This window comes from Convolutriloba macropyga, chromosome 15, assembly GCF_964194025.1.
Source record: "Convolutriloba macropyga chromosome 15, txConMacr16.3, whole genome shotgun sequence".
Taxonomy (NCBI): Eukaryota; Metazoa; Xenacoelomorpha; order Acoela; family Convolutidae; genus Convolutriloba; species Convolutriloba macropyga.
The window spans coordinates 22,950,960-22,976,736 of NC_134482.1; the positions used below are offsets into that span (position 1 = coordinate 22,950,960).

General features: G+C 37.3%; 1 protein-coding gene across 1 annotated transcript in view; it reads left to right on the forward strand.

Annotated features, from left to right (window-relative positions):
* The window catches only part of LOC142354029 (contactin-4-like), a 330,197-nt gene that overhangs the window by 289,156 nt on the left and 15,264 nt on the right, over window positions 1–25,777 (forward strand). The window contains exons 21-22 of the mRNA XM_075406293.1: window positions 8,034–8,152; window positions 9,051–9,261. Coding sequence (XP_075262408.1) covers window positions 8,034–8,152; window positions 9,051–9,261 — 330 coding nt within the window. The remainder of the gene's footprint in view (window positions 1–8,033; window positions 8,153–9,050; window positions 9,262–25,777) is intronic.

A 25,777-nucleotide genomic window follows, 5' to 3' on the forward strand; every position in this document is an offset into this window, starting at 1 on the left:
CAATACCGACAATCAATGGAATGATTGGCACAAGTACGTGCCACTAGCAGTTTTCATTCACAACACTTCATACCACAATTCTATTGGGTGTTGCCCTAGCATCAATTTTCCATGGACGAGAGCCCGTCAAACCACTTGACCTCAGATTCTCACGCAAAGCTATGGAAGCAGTTGAAGTAAATTCAGACTATGTTGAAGCTCTTCAAGATGCGATGATGAAAAAATTTTCCGAAAACAAATTAAGACTTATTGATTCATACCAACGTTATAGGAATTATTATGATAGAAAATCATCTGCTAAACCACTCCAACTTCACTCCTACTGTCTGCTACTTAACCCAAAACTCACTGCTCAAAACCAATTTGCTAGTAAGTCAGTGCAGATGTGGTTACCATTGTACCGTGTCGAAAAAGTTCTAACGGATTCCAATTACATCATACGAAAAGTTGGAACTCACTTTACACAATGTGTTCACAGGATACGATTGAAGCTCTTTAAACCCCAGGACGCCATCGAGGACATCAACCCAATACAACCACAGGACTTTAGACCAGACCCATCGAGGAAAATGATAAAAGAGAGCCAGAACTTTTCGACGACTATCTCCTAGATATGACTGACATTTCCAACAAAGAGGATGAAAAACCACTTTCAACACCCAAAACCCCTATAGTCCGAATAACTGTACCTCTAGCAGCACAAGCACCTCCAATACCAGTCATTCCTGCAGCCGTGCCAGCAGCAGTCATGGCTCCGGCACAAATAATAACTCCACCAGGATCACTCCTTCCCTCTCCAATTCAATCCAACGAAGCAACACCGCGTCAAAGCTTCACAACAGATACTTACCAAAACACTTCGTTAGACAATGCCAACAATGAGTCAGATACAGAGCCCATACCACCCGACCCATTTAGTGATAATGAAGATGTACGATTTTCAAATCTCCCAACTCCGCCAAAACCGAGCAAAATCCCAAAACAAGTTCAATTCAACCCACGAATTTCTCGGTGAACGTAAACAGTCCCTTCCTATCCCCAATCAACAACAGAACATCCTATTCATCTATCAGAAGCATCAGGAAGCCGATACAATACCCCCATCTCAGACAAAGACACAAAACGCGAAACAATCAAAAGTTCAGTCAGACAATCCCAACAGTCTCAAATTCCTACAAGAGACACTAAACTCGACCAGGTGAAAGCTAGCATTCAAAAGTACCAACGAGGAACTACTACTATACAGACACCGCAACATACACCACCTGCACTCCGTTCAAAAACAAGGAAAAACGCAAATATCAACACAATTTCTCGGAAAAAAGCAATAAAATTTATTCAAATTTCTGGAAATTGTGAACATTACTCAATGCCAATAGCCCACTGTGTATCAAGCGACTTCACACTGCAAAGAGGAATTTCAGCCAGAATCGCCAGAAAATACCCAGAATTTTGGAAAATTGCTCAAAACTATCCGAGACTGCCAATTGGAAGTGTTATGTCATATTTCGATGAAAAAGAAAATCGGTTTATTTTCAATCTAATCACCAAATACAATGAACTTGATAGCACATCCCATTATGCTCCTTCACTCGTGCTTGAAACTCTTAAGAGCATGCTGAAAAAATACCAAATCCAATCAATCATTGTACCAAAACTCGAAAAAGAAGGGGACCGATCGAAACAAAATTCATTTCTACGTCTAATACGAGCGAAGTTTCTCAACTTTCCTATTACAATTTTCCATGAGATGTAACCTTTTATGCAATTCAACAAGCAAAGCCTACTCGGAGAACAAAATTGCCCTCGAAAATTGTTCAGAAAAGACAACTTTCACTCAAGAAAAGACAAAATTTGGAAAGTGAAAACAGAAACCGCCGAACAAATTTGAAAGGAAAAACGATAAAAAATCACTACCAACAGCCGCCAACCCTTCGGAAAATCCGGAAAATCAAACTTTAGTACTCAGGAAAGGAAAACAAATTAACTCTGTCTGTCAGTCAAGAAAAAAAAAGACACCAAAACCGAAAATTTACAAAAAGATGAAAAACTGTGAAAACTAGCACAAACGGGGAAAAAATGAATATCTTGAGTTATTTTCAGGTTTTGGAAAAAAATCGCCCACCAGGACCGCTATCAGATACTGGCACACACTCAATTTGACTGGCGGTAGATCTGAGAGCCTAATTGTGAAAAAAAAAAGAAAAAACCAAAAAACACGAAAAAATCGGAAACTGGAAAACTTCAATTTTCAAAAACGCATATCTCCTACAAGAAAACTTCAATTGACCTGAAATTTGCTACAAGCAACCAAAAGTGCCTATACAACACATACACCAATGGATATGCGAATATCTCCAATAGTCTACAAGTAATGACGATTTTGAAAATCACAGTTGCACAACTTTATCAGGTAGCCCCAAAAAATTTTATCATAAGACGTTCGGATAGAAATTGCTTGAACGTGCTTAGTTTTAGTGCCCATTCATGACAAAAGCAATATTTTCGGGAAAAAAATATGTTTTTTGGAAATTTAGCCCAAAAGTTCAAAATTTGGGAAATTTCGGGTACTCGACGGTGACCATCCAGAAAAACCGTAATTTCTCAACTTTTACGACTCCAAACGTTCTGAAAATTTGCCCTGAGCCCCAAAATAACCATACGAAGCCAGCGGTAACATTCTTTGACACCTGGGGCCGATTCTGACATAACCATGCAGGCCCAAAGACAGCAGAAATTAAACCCAAAAAACAGGCCCAAAATCGCGGGTTTTTGTTAATTTCTCAACTTCTAGCAGTCAAAACGGTACGTTTGTGGTACTAAAATCAAGCTATGCTTATGCCGGAACTGAATAACCATCAATGAAAGCACTAAAAGCTCATATGTCCAAGTTATGAAGCCGTATTGGCCCTGTTGCACCTCCGGGAGCCAAAATTCGAAAAACGACTTAAAATTTAAAGTACCTTCTACTTCTCTTGTGGGCCCAATTGACGACGCGTTGACCTCCTCTCCCCAGTTGCCCCTTGTGTGATGCTAGACCAAGCACTCTCAGCCCTCTCCGAACTAATAATTGTGGATACCGACAATAGGAAGGTCCACTCGTTTTCCAGCGAAAAGGTAACAACTGCATGATGATACCCAAACGGCAAATATAAGGTATCCCCAGGCTTTTGGAATGCAATAGACACTTTATCTGTTAATTCTGAAAGCTGGGCGATCATGTCTTTTGGATCCTTTGCCAATTTTTCAGCCATCGCAGCTGACTTTCCGGGCTTCATCAAAAACCACAATTTTGAGCCTAATCCATGTAAAGAGATAAAGGAGTCAGCTGCATCCTCCCAATCGCTATGCCATTTAACAAACTGACATCCCTGACTTAGAATCGTGAAGCCATACGTTTTATGGAAGAGTTCAAAGTTTGATGGTAACTTTACATCTAAAGTGCAATCATGCTGGGACTTTAGCACGCCATTAAACAAAATATTCCCACCAAAATAACCATTTCTTTTTTCACTGTCGGGCCATTCAAACTTGTCTTTAACGGTGGAGTATTTTGACGACTCACTAATAGAGCGCTGAAAAAGGAAGTATGAACAAGCATGCACTAACAATCTACCCATCACACTTGAATCAAAATTAGAAAAAAGTCATGCAATAATTAACCAATCTTTTCACTTACATTCAAAGTACGACTTTTGTATTTGACTAGTTGAGTTGTAACTAGAAACAGCTGTCCAACAATAACTTCTTTTGCTGCTCCCTTTGGAATATGACAGAGAAGCTCTAAGGCTTTATCTTTCAACTCAAAAATTTCAGCAGTCATTTGACCTGAAAATTGCGAATAAAATTGAAACATGCTCATGCAATAATATGAATCCAGACAGCACTGAACAAATACACAACAAGCCACTGAACGCTTAGTGATCATTTAGAATTGCACCTTAACACAATACTCTAACAGCAAACAATTCATACTTTACAAATAATCAACACTCAAGCAATAAGTAATACCACAAGCAAACGAGTTTAAAGTCTACTACATCTACAATGCAATGTAACATCACTCTAGCTCTTCAATTGCCCCTTTTACTGTCCTTGAAACCACTATTGGCTAGTTTCTGAACAAGATACAAGTCAAAATTCCTCTAATGACACAGAACAAAACTATGAGGAGAGACAAATTCAAAACAATTTGCCACTCCCCACCACTTTCTCCTTGAACTTCTCCACATTCAGGAGCACGCTCAGCTGTCCAAACACCGAGTTCTGGTAAGAGAGTTACATTTGGGCAACAAGTCAAAACAAATGGACCAACAGTCACATTAAAACACATTATTGATCTGAAAAACTTGAAATAACTCAGCCTTGATTTCCAAAGACGAATAAAGACAAATATATATGACACAAACACAATAAAATAAACAACAAACCACAATTCTGCTGATTACTTGAAAACTATCATATAACTACTGGTATTCAACATAAACGTTTTAAATAAATCAGTTACCAAGATCAACTAGATGAAAATGAAATTTTATATAATGGCGTTCATAATATTTACAATCAAACACGTCCAAAGTGAAAACTCAGAATCACCGGATTATTTATCAAAGGGAATAGTTTTCCATCAGTCTTCCAAAATCATACTGGCCGAAAAATTTGTAAACGTTGAATTTCTTTTACCATTCCCTGAATACAACTTTACAACAAGAAAATCAATTCACGAAATGCTGCAAACACTGACAAATATGTGGAAAATGAATTCATCATTATGCCCCCTAGATTTTTCAACAAAATTCAACACTACAGCTGATCCTTTTAACCTGAATTGAATGCTAGAAAAACTCGAAAATGAAATAAACGAGACGAAAAACGAGGTAGAGCAAATACGGGAAGAAAGTGCATCTTTTCTAACAAAAACAGATGCTTATCGTGGAAGAGAAAAACGCGCAGCCCACGTAGGAGCAGCTATCTTGGCAGGAATTGGCCTTTTTGGTGGCGGAATCCTACTAGGGAACAGCGACTGTGGAATAACAGGAATCTTTGGTAACTGTCAAGAAAGTGGAAGAAAAAATGCAGAAAACATTGACCGACTCAATCGTTTTACCTCAATACTGACGGACTATGTCGTCGAGTTTGAAGAGAATACAAACGAAAAGTTTTTCATGGTCTCGAATGAGCTAAGCGAAATTAGGAAAGCACAAAAGGAGATGAACGAAAATCAGGCGAAAAACTGGAAAATAATGCAAGAGCAATTTGTTGTTTTTGAGAAAAATTTCCACATACTCCGCGACTGTACCCAGATGCTATTCTCCAATCAACAACTCAATTTCAATTTCGATACAGTCTCTTCACTTCTTTCTACCCTTTATGCAGACACGAAATTACAGAGCAGCTCTATATGCGTACAAAGTAAATTTACTCAGCTCAATTCCTATTTTACTCAGTAACAGACTACCAATGTCTCTTGTACCACGTGAGTCACTCAGGGCGATACTTGACTCTGTCTATAATAGCCAGAAGGACGCATCTGACAGGCTAACCTTAGCGATTCCAATGCAGGACCTTCTGTCCTATTACGATGCAAAATTATTAAGAGAAGTTTCAACAATCAAACAAGGACTTCTTTTAACACTCTCGATCCCTCTTTCTTCTAGTCAAACAGCGTTCAACGTCTACAGAGCACATCTTATACCAATGCCACAACTGGATACTTCAGATGCTTTGCAATGGGTGACAGAAGGCGCATATCTAGCTATTTCTGAAGATTCCATGGAGTCAACAACATTAACGGAAGAACAATTTCACAACTGCTTAGGTTCATCAAACTATCGAATTTGTACTCAAACTATGGCAACACAACTCGCTAAATCATCATGCTTGGCGACCTTATGTTTCCACAACACATTGACAGCGTTAACAGTTTGTGATACAGAAAAAGTAATGCTACCAACACCGGAACAAGCGACCAACTTAGGATACGGAATTTGGTTAATAAAGTCAGCATCTGATGCATTTTCCCTTAGAGAATACAGCCTTTCCGACGAAAACATTCCTCAGAGAAGGGAACATCCAGGATGTCATGTCTGTATTATTACTTTAGAATGTGGAACGCAGCTCATCAGTAAAAATATCAAAATTCGACCTGATCTCGAAACTTGTGATCAAATTCAGGCACAGCGAATACAAGTCCAATTACCGAGACCTCTACAGCATCTTTTTTCAGCACTGCCAGACATCTCTGACTTACCTTATTTCGATTCAAAAACTGACGCAAACATTATATTGATGAAAAAAATCAAAACAGAACTTTCCACAATTCCACTTCATTCTGATCCACAACAACTCATGAAGATAGCTGAACCAATTGATCATGAAATAAAGCTCCTGAAACCAGCTCTGACAGAAAAACTCAACACTTATGTCCCTATTAAGCTCTCCCTAATGTTAACTCTATTTGTATTCATAGGAAATCTACTTCTACACACTCTTGTGATGTATTTATACCATCGATTTCGCATTATTCGAAAATTAACTCCACGCTTCCTTAAATTTGGCCAAGAAAAACATCCAGTTAAGCCCGTCGTCTCTACTACACTCGACAAAAACACGCTACAGAGCAACGCACATGTATGGCGTAACAAATTTGTAGTTTTACCAGAAACCCAAATTGATGAATGGTGCGATCGTGCAGAATGCCCGAAAACTCAAAAATCCCACAAATCGAGTATCACTTCTCGACAGTCAAAAGCTGAGACACAAAAAACATTCAATGAAGACGATTCAGTGCCGCTAGCGGATGTAACTAGCAAATTATAAAACTGCGGTAATTGATTAAATGGGTGGCGCTTCTAAAAAATTTCTTTCATAAATTTTTTTCCATTTGTCATGTAGTGTGACATACCTAAATTGTATTTAGATGTCAAAATCTCAAACTATCTATTGTTTAGTTCAAGTTGTTTATCTTATTAACCTTCACATTAATATATTTGTTTGATATATTGTACCCACAAAACTTGAAATCCTTGATAATTAGAATGATCTAAATATATTTGAATGATTTGATTATTAACCTCGATATGTAACCCTTTATGATATAAAACCTCTTTAGAATGTTTAAAATTTCAATGAAAAACAAATATGATGTAAATATCAGGAAGAAATCTGTAAAAACACAAGACCGAGAATTCTAGTGAAAAGCAGTATCTTAAATTCATTATTGCAAAATTGTTTCTTTAAACCACGACTGTAGACCTGCGCATCGAAGATAGGACCGCTAAACATCAATCAGACTTTGAAATAAGATAAAACGTGTATTAGGAGAATCTAAATTTCAAAGATACCTACAGCAAAGATAGATCTCAGAAAAGTATATCACACGATATAAGTAGTGTCCTAGTCAGTCTCAGCACCTGTGACTTTTCAAGTAAATTGGTCGATGAACAAAGGCGAGTTTCCGAAAAAAGTGAAAGAAGGAAAAGTTAGACCGATGCCAAAAAATGGATCTAAATTTGACGAAAACAACTACCGAGCAATCTCATTGCTAACAGAAAATAGCTGGAGACTATCTGCTCACGAAATCAAAAAGGAAAACTTGTTCACGCGAGGGATGTGAAATCTAATGGAAAAAATCAAAGTAAGAGTGGCTCTATAATCCAAGATCTTAAATAGGGTCTGTAATGTGATCCATTGTGGATACTTTTGACTAACTGCTTTGATTTCCTTCGAGATGGGCAGCCATGTCTTCTGAATAAATTCGGATCTTTTCTGTTTATGCCCCCTCCCACATACATTATACGAGCAACTCCACTTGCAAATTGTGGGTTAATACATGGGACTTGACGGCTGAATTTGGGATTTTAGGTTTAAAAAGGCCATAGGAGGGCAGGTTAGGTAATAAATTTTTCAACGTATATTGGATCATCAATTCTGTCAATATGATAGGATTGCGATTCTCTAACATGGTATTAAACTAAAACAGAAATGTTTTATTCATACTATCTGTAGTGATGTGTCGTGTCTTGATTGTTTAGCCCCCCAATCTGCAGTGACAAACCTGCGAGTGATCAGAGACAGTGGCTCGTCTGTCAGAGTGGCATTCTTGGGTGTAGACCTGCAGAGATTCCCAGACGACACATTCCAAGGATACATTGTAAGACCTACACACGCACACATGTTAATGCCTCGCATTAACTTCGCTGATTTTAATCTAATTGTAAGATTGATTCTTATGGCTTTATAACCCAAATTGTAACAGAATGAGAAGTCGATTGTAACCGGATGTAAAATACCTTGCTTGAATTGGTTTATATAGAGAAACTAAACATGTGAAACGAAGCGGATCTATTCTGTCCCCCCCCCCCCCAAGCTTAGTGAGCATAAGTCGTTCATGACCCCCAGGCGCACGTGCTATAGTTACATAGTAACTTTCTTGCATAGTAACGTGCCATATAACAACATATAATTTGTAACGGAAGTCATAAAAAACACTGTGGGGGGGGGGGGGGGGGGGGGGGGGGAGGACAGAATAGATCCAACGAAGCAAATAGATCTTGATAAGGAGAAAAGACCGGATACGATAGAAGGAGAAGAAGCACATTGTCGTATTCAACACACACAAACTCACTCTGACACACCACACGCATGGCATTTGTTGAACTTTATTGAACTCACATTTAATTTGATGGGCGAGGCAACAATATATGTTTAATATCTAGGTTAGCGAACGCTGCTGAGACTCTTGATTTTTGGATCTTTTCCGTTTGTGCTCTGTAACTGAGGGCGCAAAACCTGCTGCAGGGCAGAAAGGGTAAATATAAACGGAAAATTTCAATGTCACGGTTTCCTAGATTTGTTTCAACTTTGCTAATTACCATGGAACTGAGGTGTAATGTAGGACATTCCTCAGATAATTGGTTCTAAAAGTTTTATGCTGCATCAGACCAATGCCTTTGAAAGCAACTAAAAATATACAAACAAAACGGCAAAAAGTTCTCGAGCACTATTAAGGTAAGAATTCCGTTGTTATGTTAGTATTGATGTTGTTCCAGATCGAATTCTGGCGCCATGACGTTGAGGAATTTGACGAGACCCAGCGTATGTACGAACTGTCCCCTGGCAACAGAACACAAGACAGACAGGAGAACGCGTATGTGTTTGATCTGCAGCCCAGCATGAACTACAAGTTTGTCGTGTATCCCTACAACCTCGCAGGAAGAGGACCGCCGAGCAACCAAGTCTTTGGAGAGACTTATCATCAAGGTACGTGTGCGGTTGAACTAGAAAAGGTGAAAACTGTCGATTAATAATGCGGTGGTTAAATGTTACAGCTACACAAGCAGATTTTCTTGTTGAAAGTATAATGTTAATTGTTTAAAGTATGGAAAGATATACGTACCTCATCCACGTGCTGATTTACATCTTGGTTATTTATGAAATGAGTGAATGCAACAAGGAGCTAACACGTGCTATTTATACTATATTTGTCCCCAACTTTTCATATTGTTATGTGTGATATGATGACCCTTGATCTTTAAGAGAAGTAAATTATCAGAGTAAATAGCTAGTTAAGATCGGATGTCAAAAGAAGTCAAGGAAGTTATAAATTAAAGGTGATCACCATGAATGTAAAAGTGCGGTAATTTGGGGTAATAAATATGGACTGAATTTCGTGTCAATCGCCACAGTTGTCAACCATTATTTCTAATTTAACTATTCGATTACAAGATTTGTCTCTGCGTTCCCATTAACCGACAGGTTATGGGCCCAGAGCTTTTCTAAGTTAAGTAATCAACCCCCATCGTAAATAGAAAAACGTTGTTGCTGCGCCTCTTTGCTACATAAGAGGATCGCTGAAATCACTGGGGGAGGAAGACAGAGAAGACAAGGAGAGACAAGCCTTGTAGTCAAGAAGTGGCCAAGTGAGACCAGAGGAAGCAAAAGTAAGAAGCTTGTGTAAATGGTTGGGGGACTTCAGTTGTGGAGTTGAAGGCTTGTGTGACTGGTTGGGGGACTTCAATTGTGGAGTTGGAAGCTCTTGTAAGTGGTTGGGGGACTTCACTTGTGAAGTGAGCAGTTTGTGAAGCTGGTTGGGGGACTTCATCTGTTGAGTCGAGAGCTTGTGTACCCGGTCGGGGGACTTCAATTGTGGAGTGCTAAGTGTGTGTAGCTAAGCAGTGGATTCTGCTTGTGAAGAAGAGTGAGTGGAGCTGTTGTGGGGAATCAAAAAGGAGCGCGGAGGTTCAATTGTATAACAGAGCTGTCGGGGAACCAGGATTGCTTAGTATAGCTGAGAACAGCTCAGCTTAAACAACTGTTTCATTTTCAATTGTGTGTGCTGTGCTTCTGTAAGATACAAGTTTGGTCGAAAGACACAAAAGTTGGTGGTAAAACATTTTTTAAACAGGACTAGGATTAGGGTTCGAGTACATTATCCTCGGAGGGTGTTGGTATCCTCATCGTGCTTAATCGCGGCAGAGAAACCCTGGCTCAATGTCAATGTCCTGCTTTCGATTTTGTCAAGGATACTACAGAACTCGAACAGAACACCAACTTCTAGATTAATTTAGTCGACCAAACTCTTTTTGCTTAGTGTTTTTTTTCTAACAAGTGCTACCATATTACAACAAGTGCTAACCTGGTGCTAAAAAGCTTTTTTCGGATACACAAACGTAACGACTCACCGCTTCGTCGCCCTATAACACAGCCACCAACAGGAAACAGATTCAAACACGCGTAGAAAGGAAAGCAGTTTTGATCTAAGTCCGAACAAGATGTTTTTTTCAGAGCCCGACCCTTTTTACAAAAGAATATTTACCTAGAGCAGTACTAGCTTAGAAAAACAAAGGACATAGTTGGGGCAGCATAAGTCTTTGGTTCAGTAGGGAACAATTAAAGCTAAATTGTTAATTTGAGACGAACGGAAATTAAACGAAAGTAAGACAGGCCTAACAATGAGCTCAAAATTAGAAAGATAGATATTCAGCGGGCGTGAGGATGATTTCTTGTATTTTGCTGAACAGTTTGAGGCTCGTATACACTCTTTAAAACTTGGTAAAGTTCTTAGTGGAGAAGCCACCTATCTAGATTATGTGCCAGCTGTTAGAAATAATTCTTCGGAGGAGCAACGTAGGCAAGCTATAGAAAAAGGGAGGGAAGAATTAGAAGAGAAAAAGAAGACATTATTGTACGAGTTAGTTCAGGCTTTAGACAAAACATCAGTTCTTTTTCTTAGACCACATAAGGGTGATGGTACTAGAGCTTGGGATGTACTATGTAAACGCTTCAAAAGTTTTGAGAGACCCCAGCTACACAAATTGATAGCGCAATTAACTAGCCTTAGGAAGACTTCAAGTGAGAGTATAGTAGATTATCTCACCAGAGCAGATGATATGCAATACAACTTAACACTAGTGAATGAAGGAATTAGTGAAAAAATGTTTGTCTCAATAATTCTAAAAGGGCTCCCAAAGGAATATGAAAATTTCGCAACACTCGTGAAATACAGCAAAGACGAGAAAACTCTAGAGGAAATAAAACGAGACCTGATAAACTTCGATAATGAAAATGTAAAAACCAAAACAGAGAGCGTATTCTTTAATAAGGAACGGAAATGTTTCAACTGCGAGAAAATGGGACATATCGCAAAAGAATGTAGGTTTAAGAAAACGATTCCTGAACAAACCAAAGCTTCTCAAATGAAATGTTTTAAGTGTGGTGAGCACGGACATATAGCTAAATTTTGTAGAAAACAACAGAAACATGAGAAAAAGTTTGTAAGTCAAAGCAGGAGAACCAACCAGAGGGGCACGCAAAATTTAGTTGAGGAGCAGAATTTAGAAGAAGAAGAAGAGATCTTTTCCTTCTTTCAAACGTCGGAAAACAACCTTGCAAGTGAGCCAGTTTTAGACTCAGGTGCTACCAGTCATATGATTAAAGATGAAAGTTTATTCATAGATATAGACAAGGAGTATTCTGGTACCATCACTAATGCAAACAGCAGTAAAAGTTCAATTAGTGGGAAAGGAACAGTTGAAATTAGGGTTTTGGATTCCAATGGTTTAGCGCGAAAAATAAGATTAAATAATGCGTTGCTTGTTCCCAACAACACAAGGAATCTGATATCAGTGTCAAAACTTAGAGCAACAGGCAATGAGGTCGTCTTTGGTGGGACTTTAGAAATACGAACCAAGAACGGAACAGTTTTCCCTTTCGAGGAAAGAGATAGTTTATTTATCTGGCACAACATTGATTACGGCGAGCAGTGCAACTTAGCAAATGGAGATCCCCTTAGTTTGTGGCATAAGCGTTTGGGTCATAACAATGTTGAGGACATATACAAATTAAAAGATCACGCAGTGGGGCTAAAAGTAAACGAGCATGATTTATCAAACTCTGAAATATGTCAGCTAAATAAATCAAAGAAACTTCCAGTACCAAGAGACTCAGGAACAAGAGCAAGTGAAGTCTTAGAAATTGTTCATACCGACATATTAGGGCCCATCCAACCGGAAGCGGTTGATGGTCATAGGTATGCAATAGGTTTCGTGGATAGTTTTAGCATATATCAGAAACTATATTTTTTGAGGACAAGGGACGAGGCCTTTGAAAAAGTTGAACAGTTCTTTGCAGACATAGGACAACCCGGAACCTTAGTTTGTGACGGTGCAGGGGAATATGTGTCAAATGACATAAAACAATTATGTAGACGAAAAGGCGTTAGGCTTGAGTTCTCGGCACCGTATACACCACAAGAAAACGGAAAGGTTGAGAGGAATTGGGGGACAATCACCCCAATGGCTAGATGTCTTTTAGAGCAATCAGGTTTAGAAAAAGGGCATTGGCCATATGCACTTAACATTGCAAGTGAGATTAAAAATTTTTGTTTCCATTCAGGTATTCAGAAGACACCTTTTGAGGCAATGTACAAGAAGAAACCTAACATAGAATCAATCAAAGTGTTTGGTTGTTCAGCTTTCGTTTATGTTGAAAAAAATTTTCGTGGTAAGATTGATAGAACTTCTCAAAAAGGAATATTCTTAGGGTCTTCAGACAAAAGTAAGACTTATCTGGTAGATATTCCAAATGACAGAGGAGTCTTTAAGGTTAGAAAATCTCGCAATGTAACTTTCAACGGAAACGAACTGTTTATTGAAGTCAAAGAAAAGAAGGAGGAGGTAGTCAACAAGCATCATTCAGATGGTGATAGAGATTTAAACCCGGTAGCTTTCCTTGGTGAAATTGTTAACAACGAATTGCTACCTAAGTCTATTGATGAAGCAATTAGGGATAAAAACGTACGAGACAATGAAGTTGGAATACAACTCATTAGTGGAAAATAAAGTTTGGGAACTGGTAGAGAACAAAGGAAATAAACCCATTGGTAGCCGCTGGCACTTTGCTCTTAAGTTTGGTCCTAGTGGGGAGATAACAAGGTGTAAAGCAAGATTCGTAGCAAAAGGATTTAGCCAAGTTCCAGGTCGGGATTACAACGAAACCTACTCACCAACAACACGCCTCTCAACAATTCGAGTACTGATAAGCTACGCAGCATATAAAAACACCGAGTTAAAACAAATGGATATCAAAACAGCATACTTAAACGCTGACATCGAAGAAGAAATCTTTATGCAACAGCCCGAAGGGTTTGAAAAATTTGACAAGCAAGGAAATCCATTAATTTGTAAGCTTAGGAAAAGTTTATATGGATTGAAACAGTCCGGTAGAAATTGGTACTTAACAATCAAAACTTTTCTCAACCAATTAGGTTTCACGCCGGCTATTCAAGATGAGTGTCTTTTCATAAAGAAAGGAGAAAATGGTATAGAAGGATTAGTGTGTCTTTGGGTAGATGATATGGTGATATTAGGATTGCAGGAAGGCTTTTGTGAAAACTTTAAAAATAAAGTTAGTGAGCAATTTCAAATTAGCAGTTATGGAGATCTTAGCTGGTTCTTAAATATAAAAATTGAGCGAACACAAAACGAAATTATGCTAAGCCAAGAAGCATATGTAGAAAAATTACTAGAGAAGTTTAACATGAGCGAATCAAAGACACTGGAAACACCTTTAGATGTTAGCCTGAAACTATCAAAATTAGATTCACCAGAAATAGGCAGCAATGAGCATAGAGAAATGCAATCATGTGATTATAGGGTTATAGTGGGATGTTTGAACTATTTGGCATTAACAAATAGACCAGATATTGCGCACGCAGCCAATTTATTGAGTTCGTTTGTTGAAAATCCTGGAAGGCGACATTGGAATGTGGCAAAAGGGTGTTTACGTTACCTAAAAGGTACAAAATTTTTAGGAAAGGTGAGAAACTGGAATTAACAGGATTTTCAGACTCAGATTGGGCAGGCAACATAGACAATAGAAAAAGTACAAGTGGTTTTTGTTTTAAACTTAATAATAGTTCAGGTGCAATCAGTTGGGCTAGCAAGTTACAAAAGTGTGTATCTACTTCAACAGCTGAGGCTGAGCTTAACGCCGTAGTAGAGGCCAGTAAAGAAGCAGTACATTTAGTTAACCTATTACGAGAATTAGATTTAGAAATCCAGCAGCCAGTAAACGTCTTTGTAGACAACCAAGCTTGTATTGCTCTAAGTAAAAATTCGATGAATCACGGAAAGACAAAGCACTTTTCATTAAAAGTGCACTTCGTTCGGAATTTAGTCCAAAGTCAACTATTAGAGCTAAACTACTTACCTACCGATCGCATGCCGGCAGACACACTTACAAAAGCATTGGGGAGGACCAAAGTATCACTTTTTCGTGATGTCCTTCTCGGAACAAACACTTAACATGATAGGAGGAATGTTGAAAGTATAATGTTAATTGTTTAAAGTATGGAAAGATATACGTACCTCATCCACGTGCTGATTTACATCTTGGTTATTTATGAAATGAGTGAATGCAACAAGGAGCTAACACGTGCTATTTATACTAGATTTGTCCCCAACTTTTCATATTGTTATGTGTGATATGATGATCCTTGATCTTTAAGAGAAGTAAATTATCAGAGTAAATAGCTAGTTAAGATCGGATGTCAAAAGAAGTCAAGAAAGTTATAAATTAAAGGTGATCACCATGAATGTAAAAGTGCGGTAATTTGGGGTTATAAATATGGACTGAATTTCGTGTCAATCGCCACAGTTGTCAACCATTATTTCTAATTTAACTATCCGATTACAAGATTTGTCTCTGCGTTCCCATTAACCGACATTTCTAAGATCTGATTTATGGTTAACAACGCATCACCAAGTGTCAGCATGCTGCTGCTAGCTCTTGCTATGTTACCGAAAGCTAGCCACCGGTTATGTGTGATTTCATTCAAAATGTTACTCATCGTTTACGAGTGCAGTATTTGAGCCAAATACGTTCTGAGCTCTGCTAAATTTATTGCCCAGTTCTATGTGGAGCACAATGAATAGTACAGTGGTAGTCACAACTGAATTGATGACATTTCACTGCTTGTAATGTTTCACCATTTGCATCCTCTATAGATAGAGGATGGAAAGATTGTGAAACATTACATGCATTCAAATGTCATCAATTCAGTGGTTACTACCACTGTACTGTACAGTGGTACTATTATATACAGTAGTGCTACAGTGGTACAAATACTCAATTAATGTATAGGATAAGATAAGACTTTTAGAAGTCTGAGTTTCTAGGACCAACAACAACGGGTTGGGAAAGTTGAAAATTTTTTAAAAAAATTGTATAAAATGTCCCCCTATTTTTGCCAAAATGTTATTTTTGAAAAAATTTATCCCTCATATAAGTGGGAAAAGATTTTAAACAAGGGAACTAAAAATGTTGCCGATTTTTTGTCTGAAATGGATGTGAAAAGTTGCGAAACTTTTGTCTTGTGTCAGAAACTTTTTTTCGAAAGTCGAAATTTTCACTTTCTATGGGCACATAGACATTTTTTTCGAAAAGCAAAATTTTCACTATATGGGCACATAATAAGGAATTTACATGCCTATGGGCGCATTAATTTAATAAAAATTTTCTGTAGTGTAAATACAATTGATAAAATTTCACCTCTTACAGAATTGACAAGCTTATGGGGTTAAAAGACTTTTGACTAAATTTAATGGCTACGAGAGGATGGTTTTGCTAGACCGATCCCTGGGCCCTACGCTATCTTGCTACGGCACGGCATCCAACCCACTCTACACCCACCCACGCTCAGTCCACACTAGCACTTTTTGCATCCCCTACCCTTGCTCGTGAAAACGAATATGGTCAAAAAATTATTGTTACTTAACGTAAAACCAAAAAAAGACAATGAGTTAAAATCAGAGTAATTTTTCTTTTGTATGCGTGTGCCAACCCTTAAGTTTTTGATGGAGTTTTTATGAAGTTCATTGCGTTCCCTTTATTTGTTTCCTATGCAACTTCGTTTAATCGATTGTAGTCATTCCTATTGTGATTGCGATTGTAATGTCAGGGCAAAAAAAAATCCTTTCCTCTTTTTCGAGTCTTCAAATACCCGATAACGAGGTTTACCGTGAGGATGCTCGGATTGCTTTGGTTTTTTAGCCGCTTTGCAGCCTTTTTGATTTGGGTTATTGACTAACGCTACCATGTGATGAAAAAATTTTCAGCGCTAGTTTCATCTGCTTTGTCATTTCAAGGAAAAATTTGTTATCCAATCCAGGAAAATTGACCACTCGCGCTTTTGAATTTGAAAAATTGTATTATGCTCAACAGGTTTCGAATTTCCTTCATCTTTTTTGTAATATCTATTGTTGTGCTGAATTGAAGTTTTTGTGATTGAATTTGGGTGTTTAATTGAATAACATTTTCAATTGAGTTTTATTTAAAGCGCGTAAAGCTCAGAATATCAGTGTCATTATTGTGTACCGAAATATCATATTTTAAGATCTCCACCGAAAGCTTTCTCAAGGAGCATAATCACGACTGATACGTCAATTTTGCGTCGGCGTTCCATACTGCTAAGCCATGAACTTTATTCATGTGCTCAATATAATGTGAGTCACTCACAAAAAAATTTTGGCAACAAAAGACAACATCGGGGTCTGAACGCGATGATTTTCCCTCATATGCTTTTCCAATTCAATAACTGTGCTACTTCATAGCCCTTTTGATGGCACACCAAGAAACTGTTTTTGGTGTACTGTTTGTGGGCTGTTTTTTTGGCGTCTCATACTGCGCTCAGAAAGTTCTTTGTTGCAAATAGTACACTTTTCGGTTTTCATTAATACTGACCTGCTTGTTTGAACATTAAATTCCATGGTAAACTAGGAGATCCGTCAGAGCTGCCAACCGTTTGTGATTCTGTCTGATCACTAAAAATAACAGGACATTGAGGCAACGTGTAATATTTTCCGACTTTGTTTTATTGGATGCTGAAATAGTGGAAATAACGTCTAACGAAAGTGAATGAAATACAAATGGCAAATCATTTTTTGAACGCTTCAATTGCGTCTTTTGAAAATAAAGCCTTCATTGCTTTGAGCCATAGTATCGCGATAAAACATTAGCAGCCTCTGGCTAGTATTTCACTCCATTGTTGCTTCTGCCCAATTACGCTACATCAACAGACATGATCTTGTTTATTCTGTAAGTGACACCTTTCAGTCGCGGAAAAGTTTTTTTTGAGTTGTTTGTATTTTGTTTAAGAGGATTTCATTTAGATCTTGGTTAACAGGTTGCCTATCCGAAGTTAGAAATGCTACCAAAAGCGGCATTAACTTTTGTGTACAGTTTAACCAATTGTTTAACGTGGGAGAAAGAAATTTGTCCAGGAGCTCTTTTGCTCCTTCAAAGCTTCCCTCAGCATCGCCAGAAGCATTGCCTTTTTTGATCTTTCTGCTTTATCTTCTACGGGTGATAAAGCAAGAAATTGTTTTGCGTAGGTGTTAAAAGTTGGTTGCAAACTAATAAATTTTTTAAGAACCCGTACTGGGTTCTCAAATTTTTTTAGGTCAACTAATACTCCCGCGGTCCAACGAATTGTGACAGAAAGTGTAATCCTTGGCTGGAAATCTATGATCAAATGTGCAAAAGGCTCTGCGGTTTCTAGTTTGTAGGCGTCTTTCAATAATTGAACACCATTCAGCTGTTTTCCGAAGAATTCAATTAGGCGAATGTGTCTTAGCGACTTCCGTAAAACAATGTATTCTGTCACGTCAATTGTCCTTGACCACTTGCTTTGATGAAACATGATTATTCGCAAATTATGATGTTGCTATTTTGGCAAACTCTTTATTGTTGACAATTTCTTCTTATGAATTGTCATGAATTGTCTTCGCATGAATTGTCAGTTGTAATTTCAAATCCTGAGTATTTGATGATATTCGGAAGACAGTTCCATTTTTCTGAACAAAAGTTGAAAGTAAAAAACGCCGGTCAAATGTTGGACCTTTCAGCATGCCAGAAAAAGTTTTCGGAGTCACGGGCCCCACAATTGACATGAAGACCTTGTCATGAGTAAGGATAACTTTGTTCATATTTTTGTATTGGGAAGAGTATAACCAACTAAATTTGATAACAATTCAATTCAAATTGATTTTTCCGCATATCTTTCGGATATTATGAAGAGCCTTGTAAAGGAAAGAATAATAATCAGCACTGTAATGCTCACCTGAACAAAGTGAATGACTTCAGACCTCGGAACTAATGAATATGAACAGCAACGCCAGGGTGGACCTTCCTCATTGTTAGCATAAATTACTTTTACCGGCGTATGCCTCATCTGTTTGAGCAATTTTGTGACAAATGTTTTTTGTTTTAGGAAAATTTTATAAAAGTCAAATGAAATTATTTAGAGTATTCATATGACCTTTATTATGACTTTGGATTTCTAATTTATAACAACACACCGATTCTGAATCATTTTCACCAAGAGACAATTGGATGAAAACTTCTTAGATTTGCGGGTGCTCTAGTACGTATGCTTTCAGTTCTTCAAGCTTTTCGGACAGACATAGTTCACGTTCAGGTGGTCGTTCTTGTACTTTAAATGGAGGATTTTTTTGACCGTCAATACTTTCCAGCGAGCGCTTCGCTGCTGTTTTTAATAGCAGCCGTCAGCTTCTCAACGGCTATTATTTAGGCGTACTCCTTTTCTTTAATTCGCTTCATCTTTTTATCACGTTTTCCGTTTTACAAGTCACGAGTTTCACGTTTGATTTCTGACTTACCTCACTCACTGTTTCAATTGAATTGGTTTTTAAATGATTTCACGCGTTGAATTGTGCATTGTAGTGGATACGGGCAATTTCAAAATCAAAGGAGACCATAAACCGGTCATTAAGTCATAGTGCATTAGGTTATCAAAGTTCATTAAAAAGATTTCTAGCTGGCATTAGTATTATGGTTAGTAATGGCTTTAAGCTTAGAAGCTGAATTAAGTGTAATTTGAGAATCTAGCCGAATATGCGGAATTTGCACATCAAATGAAAGCAGTTTAACACTTTCTTTGTGTCAATCCGGTGCGTCAAACGGGTCAGCGGTGGCTATTTTTGCGCAATTTGGTGGTTTGAGCTTGTACAAATTTCTTTAGAAGTTTGCTCATATCCATTGTTGAAATATTTGTAATGTTCTTGCGCTCTCTACTTGTTGCCTAATTAAAGTTGAAACTGGTAGAACATTGTCGATAACAGGAACAAATGCTCAAAAGCTATCAACATCTTCTGGTGATAGGGTATTTGCTGCAAAGTAACTTCTGTATGATGAGTTAAAGCGGCACTACTGTGCGACGTTGGTATTGTTTATAAAAACTTGAACTTTTCTGCTGTTGGTGAAACGCACAGTTTTGTGGCAGTGTGCAGGGATCTTGTATTCTGTGGAAAATATTTGTCAGATCATCAAGCGGAGTAACACAATTCAAGTTTTTCACGCTTTCTGTAATGTATGTGGCCCAAGTTGCTGACTCTTTCCGCTGCATCGCTTTTCAGCTGCTGCGCAAAATTTTAGGTCTTTATTCGGCACAATGATAAGACAACTGGTTTTTGTTTTTGTGCTTCGTGTGAAGTTTGTACGAGTGGACGTCTTTCAATGTAAAGATTTCTGAAATATGGGGCACAGCAAATTGTCGAGATTGTGTACAGTAAATCTGTGTATGAGTTTGCTTAGGAGTTCTTATTTTACAATACCGCTATTTCACCTTCGTCTCAATCAAGACCGTGTAGTTTTCTCATCAGCCAGAGAATTTTAAGGCGATCGTTGGCTGGTAGTTCTGTGAAATTATCAGGAGGTTTGGAAAAAATTGTATCAGTGGAACTGGTACTCACACTGAGTTCTTTAACAATGAATCCAATAGTCTATTAGTAATAGCCGCGCTCATGTTCTCAGCCGGCTATTATAGCGCTCCTATTACAATTCAAAGAATTTGAATTGTATTGTGGCGCTGTCTTTTCAAGATCTGTTCACACATTTTCAAAAGTGAGAAGTCAAATTTTTGAAGTGATTTTTGAATTGGAGTGGTGATTTTGGTCACGCCGAAACAGGAAATGGAGCGAAAACGCGAGTGGTTTTGCGGCGTTAATGTTTTTCGCTCTAATTTTCAAGTAGAGTGAGAAAACGGTGTTTGAACAAAAATTCGGTTTCTCGGTAGTGGTTTTTTGTTCACATGCGGCAATTTCACTCTGATTTTGACTGTTTTTTTTCGATTTTTTGGATCGGATTTGTTTCTATATAGTTTTCCCAATCCATTCACAGCTCATTCTGGACCTAGTTTTTGTGAGAATTAATATTACATATCTCACTAGTGGGTTTTTGTTCTCCCTAGGAGCATTTTGACATTGATTTTCTGTTTTTTTTTTGTTTTTATCTGATTTTTTTGGAAATGGTTTTCCCAATTCACTCATTGTCCGTTCTAAGTCTAGTTGTTTGTTAAGTCAATGAAAATTCGTTGAATTGTACGTCAGGACTTGTCCTGCTATGTTATTTCTACAATTCAAAGAATTTGAATTGTATTGGTGCGCTGTGTTTTTTTAAGCTGTGTTCACACATTTTTCAATGACTTTGATCTTTCAAAACGGGATAAACAGGTAAAGCCCAGCGGTCATTAAGTTTCATTAGAGGCCCAAAGTGGGCTTTAGTAGTCCTGCAAGTGCTTATAGTGGTGAAGCTGCTGGGATGGCCTTAATTTAAGGTTAAAAGGTCATTTTTAGGAGTTTTTGGGCTCAAAACGGTGCAATTCATGTTTTTTTTGTGATTTTTTTTAGTTTTTTGTTTCATTAGTCTTAGGTTGAAGTTTTTAAAAGTTGATGAAAGCCTTTTGTGAAACAAAATTGCTTGTTATGACCATTTTATGGGCTATATGTTTTAGTACTACAAACACAAACACAAAATATGATAACAATTTTTGCGATTTTTTTCAGGTTTTTTGAAAATTTTGTCATTTTTTGAGTTTTTTTTAGCCCTAGGTGTCAAGAAACCTCCTCTAGGGTTTGATAAAGGGTTAGATAATAAATTACTGCATAGTTTCTGATAATGGAATGGTTTTCAACTTTCTGCCATTATGAATATTAGCATTTTTTGACAAAAGCTTGCAATTTCTTTCATATTTTTCGACATTTATTGTCATTATTCAAGTTGTTTGAGTCCCAGGGGTCAGAAAACCTCATTAGAGGTTGGATAATAAGTTACTGAAAAATTTTTAGTTGCCATGGAATAGGTTTCAACTTTTGAATATCACAAATTTTAGCAATTTTTTTGACAAAATTCGCATTTTTTTTCGTTTTAGAAAATTTTCATCAGTTTGTCGGTTTTTCCTGCTTCAGGGACCAGGTAATCTCTTTTGAGGTATGAATATTAGCATTTTTTGACAAAAACTTGCAATTTCTTTCATATTTTTTGACATTTATTGTCATTATTCAAGTTGTTTGAGTCCCAGGGGTCAGAAAACCTCATTAGGGGTTGGATAATAAGTTACTGAAAAATTTTTAGTTGCCATGGAATAGGTTTCAACTTTTGAATATCTAAATTTTCATCAGTTTTTTGGTTTTTCCTGCTTCAGGGACCAGGTAATCTCCTTTGAGGTTTGTCAATAGGACACTGCATAGTTTCTAGTAACAATGGAATGGTCTTTACTATTTTAATGTCTCGTATTTTAGCATTTTTTCGATAAAATCTGCAATTTTTTAAGGTTTCCTGAAGTTTTCGTTAGTTTTTGATATTTGTATATTCTCAAGTGCAAGAAAACCTATTCCACGTTCTGATAAAAAGTTACTGCATGGTTTATAGTTTCAATGGATTTGTTTTTACAATTTAACCTTTCGACTTTTAGAAGTTTTTTGTTAGAGTTTGCAATTTTTTCATGTTTTTTTAAAACATTTATTTTGTTTTTTCTTGCCTCAGTAGCTGGGTAACCTGATCCAGGGTTTGATAGTATGTTATTAAATAGTTGATAGGGGGCTATTGAATGAATTTCAACTTTTTAATAGATCCAATTTCTAATTTTGAAGTTTGAATTTTCTAAAAAAATATTTCCTATCGATCTATGAGCCAATGAGTTTTTAAAGCTTGGATTTGGGTTACTGAATAGCCTCTAGAGACACAGAAATGATTCTGAAGATATTTATGTCACAATTTTCAGCAACATTTCCTTATAATTTGCAGTTGATTTCTTTTTTGTTTCAAATTTTTTGGTCAATTTCGAGTTAATCGATCTTCAAGGGCCAATGAATATTTTTGAGGTCTTGCAGATGTAATACTGGACCAATTTCAGAAACAAAATTTGGTATTGAACATATTTTTGAAATAGGTATTTTTAAATGGAGAAAATTTTGCCTTTGGTTTAAAAGCTTCAAGAGTTTTAGCAATGAGTATGTTTTTGTTTGGTTTTGATTTTTTTTAGTTTCCCAATTTTTTTAGATGTTTTTTTGTGTTCTGGCCGTCATTGTTCAATTGATAGGCTGGTCAGGTAGAGTACATCTGAGTTTTCCATTCATTTCTTTGAATTGTATTTCAGGACAATTGTACTTCAGAAACTACATTGCACTTATGATCAAAGGAACTCATCATAGACCATAAAACTACACCAGCTGCAGCTCAGCTACTGAATCAGACTAATAAGATCCATTTTAAATAGCAGTGGTCAGCCTCTCAAAGGCTATTGTTTAGGCGTTCTCCTTTTTTTACAATTTAATGAACTTGAATTGTATTGGGGCTCTGTCTTTTTTACGACTCGAAGACTATTGGTGGAGCGTCCTTTTTTGATCAGTAATATTTTGTGGAGTATTTAAAACAGCTGGAAAGCGAAAAACTGAAGAAAAGAGAAGATGAGAAGGACGAGAGTGATTATATGTTCACGATTATATAAAGTTTCCATGAGCGAGCGAAATTTTTGGAAGCTTCTATGGCCATATGAAGCAAGTATTGCTTTTTAATAGCCGCCCTCATCTTCTCAGCCGGCTATTATAGCGCTCCTATTTTTTTTAATAGCCGTCCTCATCTTCTCAGCCGGCTATTATAGCGCTCCTATTTTTTTTACTTCGTCGAATAAAAAATGTTTCGCTTTACCTCATTTTGCCGCTTTTTCAACATTTTGCGTGATATTTTTTTGACTTCTCTAGGCTAGTTTCTCTCTTCTCTAATTCTGCTAAAAGTGATTTTGAACATCAGTTGCTCAGCAAAACAATTCAAAATGAACAGAGTCAGTATAAAAAATTGAAGTTAGAAGTAGAAACGGGATAAACCCATAAAGCCCAATTTTAGATGCCCGCTATTTGAACGTCGTTCCTATAAGTCTTAGTTACCATCTCTAATGCTTATTGGTATTGATAGTAGCCCATGTAGCCTCTCTCTAAGAAACAGAAGTACATTATATTCAACTACGAAATGCCATCAAAATAAATCGGACTTAAAAAATGTTTTTGTACAAAAATCTTTTTTTTTCAATATCTTCTATTCTTTCAATCCCAATCATGCTTATTGGAATCAGCGGCGGCTATTTTCCGGCAATCTGCCGGGTATGTTTGTAAATCACGAAACAAACGCGGGTGAAAGATTTAACGGATGTTTTCAATCTGCCGGATTTGTTCAGAATTCTTTCTTTTTTGGATTTCTTTTTGATATTGCTGCTATCTGGTGATTCACCAATGAAGCCTAAGTGGAGAAATGTGCATGCCACTATATTTTAACTTGGCTCTATTTTTTAAATTGCTCCAGGGGCCTGTTAGTTTATATCATTCAAATAGGAAAAAAGTCATTTGGTTTCTTAAGTTCTTGTGCAGCTCTAAGAGGTTCTAATCTCTGCAAGGTCCTCCGAATCGGTTGAAGAGGTGTTGTATAAATTAAAATTATTTTTGAGATGTTGTGAGCAAAGTAAACCCCTCGCCAGTCAGATGGGAGCGATTCATCCGACGTTAGTCGTTTGTTTATGTGAGCAGCTCTGTTCATCCAATGTCGGAATGATTGCTATGCAGATGAAAGATGTTAAAGTTTTAAATCTCTTCTATTTTGAAAATTGACTTTTTGTGGCAGTATGGATAGGAAACATTGATTAAGCTTCCGATTCCATACAAGAGAGGTGAGACTGCAATTAGCTAATTAAAACTTGTTGACTGTGTTTTGTTTAATTGCTCTCAAGCTTAGTCTGAACCAATTATAATAGTGGTTCTTATGCTTTGGTCGTTTTTATGCTTTTTTCACTTTACCGATGTTTCATATGACCCTATGACTTTCGTCCTCAAAACCGGGATGAACAAGTAACGCCCGGGAGACATTAAGTTCTCTGAGAGAACCTTTCGGCTGATTGGACTCTGAGTACACCGAATCTGTTTTGGAGACAGAGATTCCTTGTTTGAAGGGGGCGGTTCTTAAGAGTTTGACCCCATTTCATACCACACCTCTTCAATTAAGCTGAAGCTAGCATCCCTAAACCATAGCTAACTACTGAGGAAGGTAACCGGTTGGCAATCGTTTGAGAGCGATTTGCCAAATGTTAGTCGGTCATGTTCAATCGCTGCGATAGCTGAGTGGAGCTATTATCTATTATTGGACTCCTCTTGTGTTTTTTACAATTCAAATAATTTGAATTGTTTTGGGGCACTCTTTTTTAAAGATCCGTTCACACATTTTTATTCTTTTTTAAAGTCAAATTGGATTAGCGATTTTGGTCACGCTGAAACAAGAAGTGGAGCGAAAAGGGCATTGGTTTTGTAGCGTGAAGTTTGCTAACTCTAATTAGCTCACCAAGTTTGAAAATCATTGTTTGAAGAAATATTCTTTCTCGCTAGCGGTGTTTTTATGGCTGCGAAGCGTAAGTTGAGTGGAGCTATATTGCGGTGTTCGTGGTTTTTGTGTCTGACGCTCTTTATTTGTTTTACATTTGTTCAGACAGCAAACCCGAAAAAGTTTTACTTATTCTTTAGCCAAATTGTGTAGGTCATTTGCCTAATTAAGTTGTGATCATACGTGACTTACCTAATAAAAAGAATTTTGCACTTTCATACTCAAGTTTAGTTTGAATTAATTTAAGGTCAAACGAACTAAAGGTCAAGTGAAATAAAGTTCCCTAATAAAAAGCCTTGCGAAATGAATTTTAAAAAGCTTTATTAATTTATCGCTGAATGTTTTTTAACGATTTTGAGCGGTGTCGATAACTTTGTCAACTTATATCTGTATCTGTTAATCTTTTTTTATACGGCACGCACGTCTACTGCAGCTATTCCGGCAATCTGCCGGCTATGTTTGTTCAAATGCGGCATTTTGACTTTGATTTTGACTGTTTTTTATTTGTTTTCTCGATCGAATTGTTTTCTAAATGGTTTTCCGAGCCCATTCCTAGTCA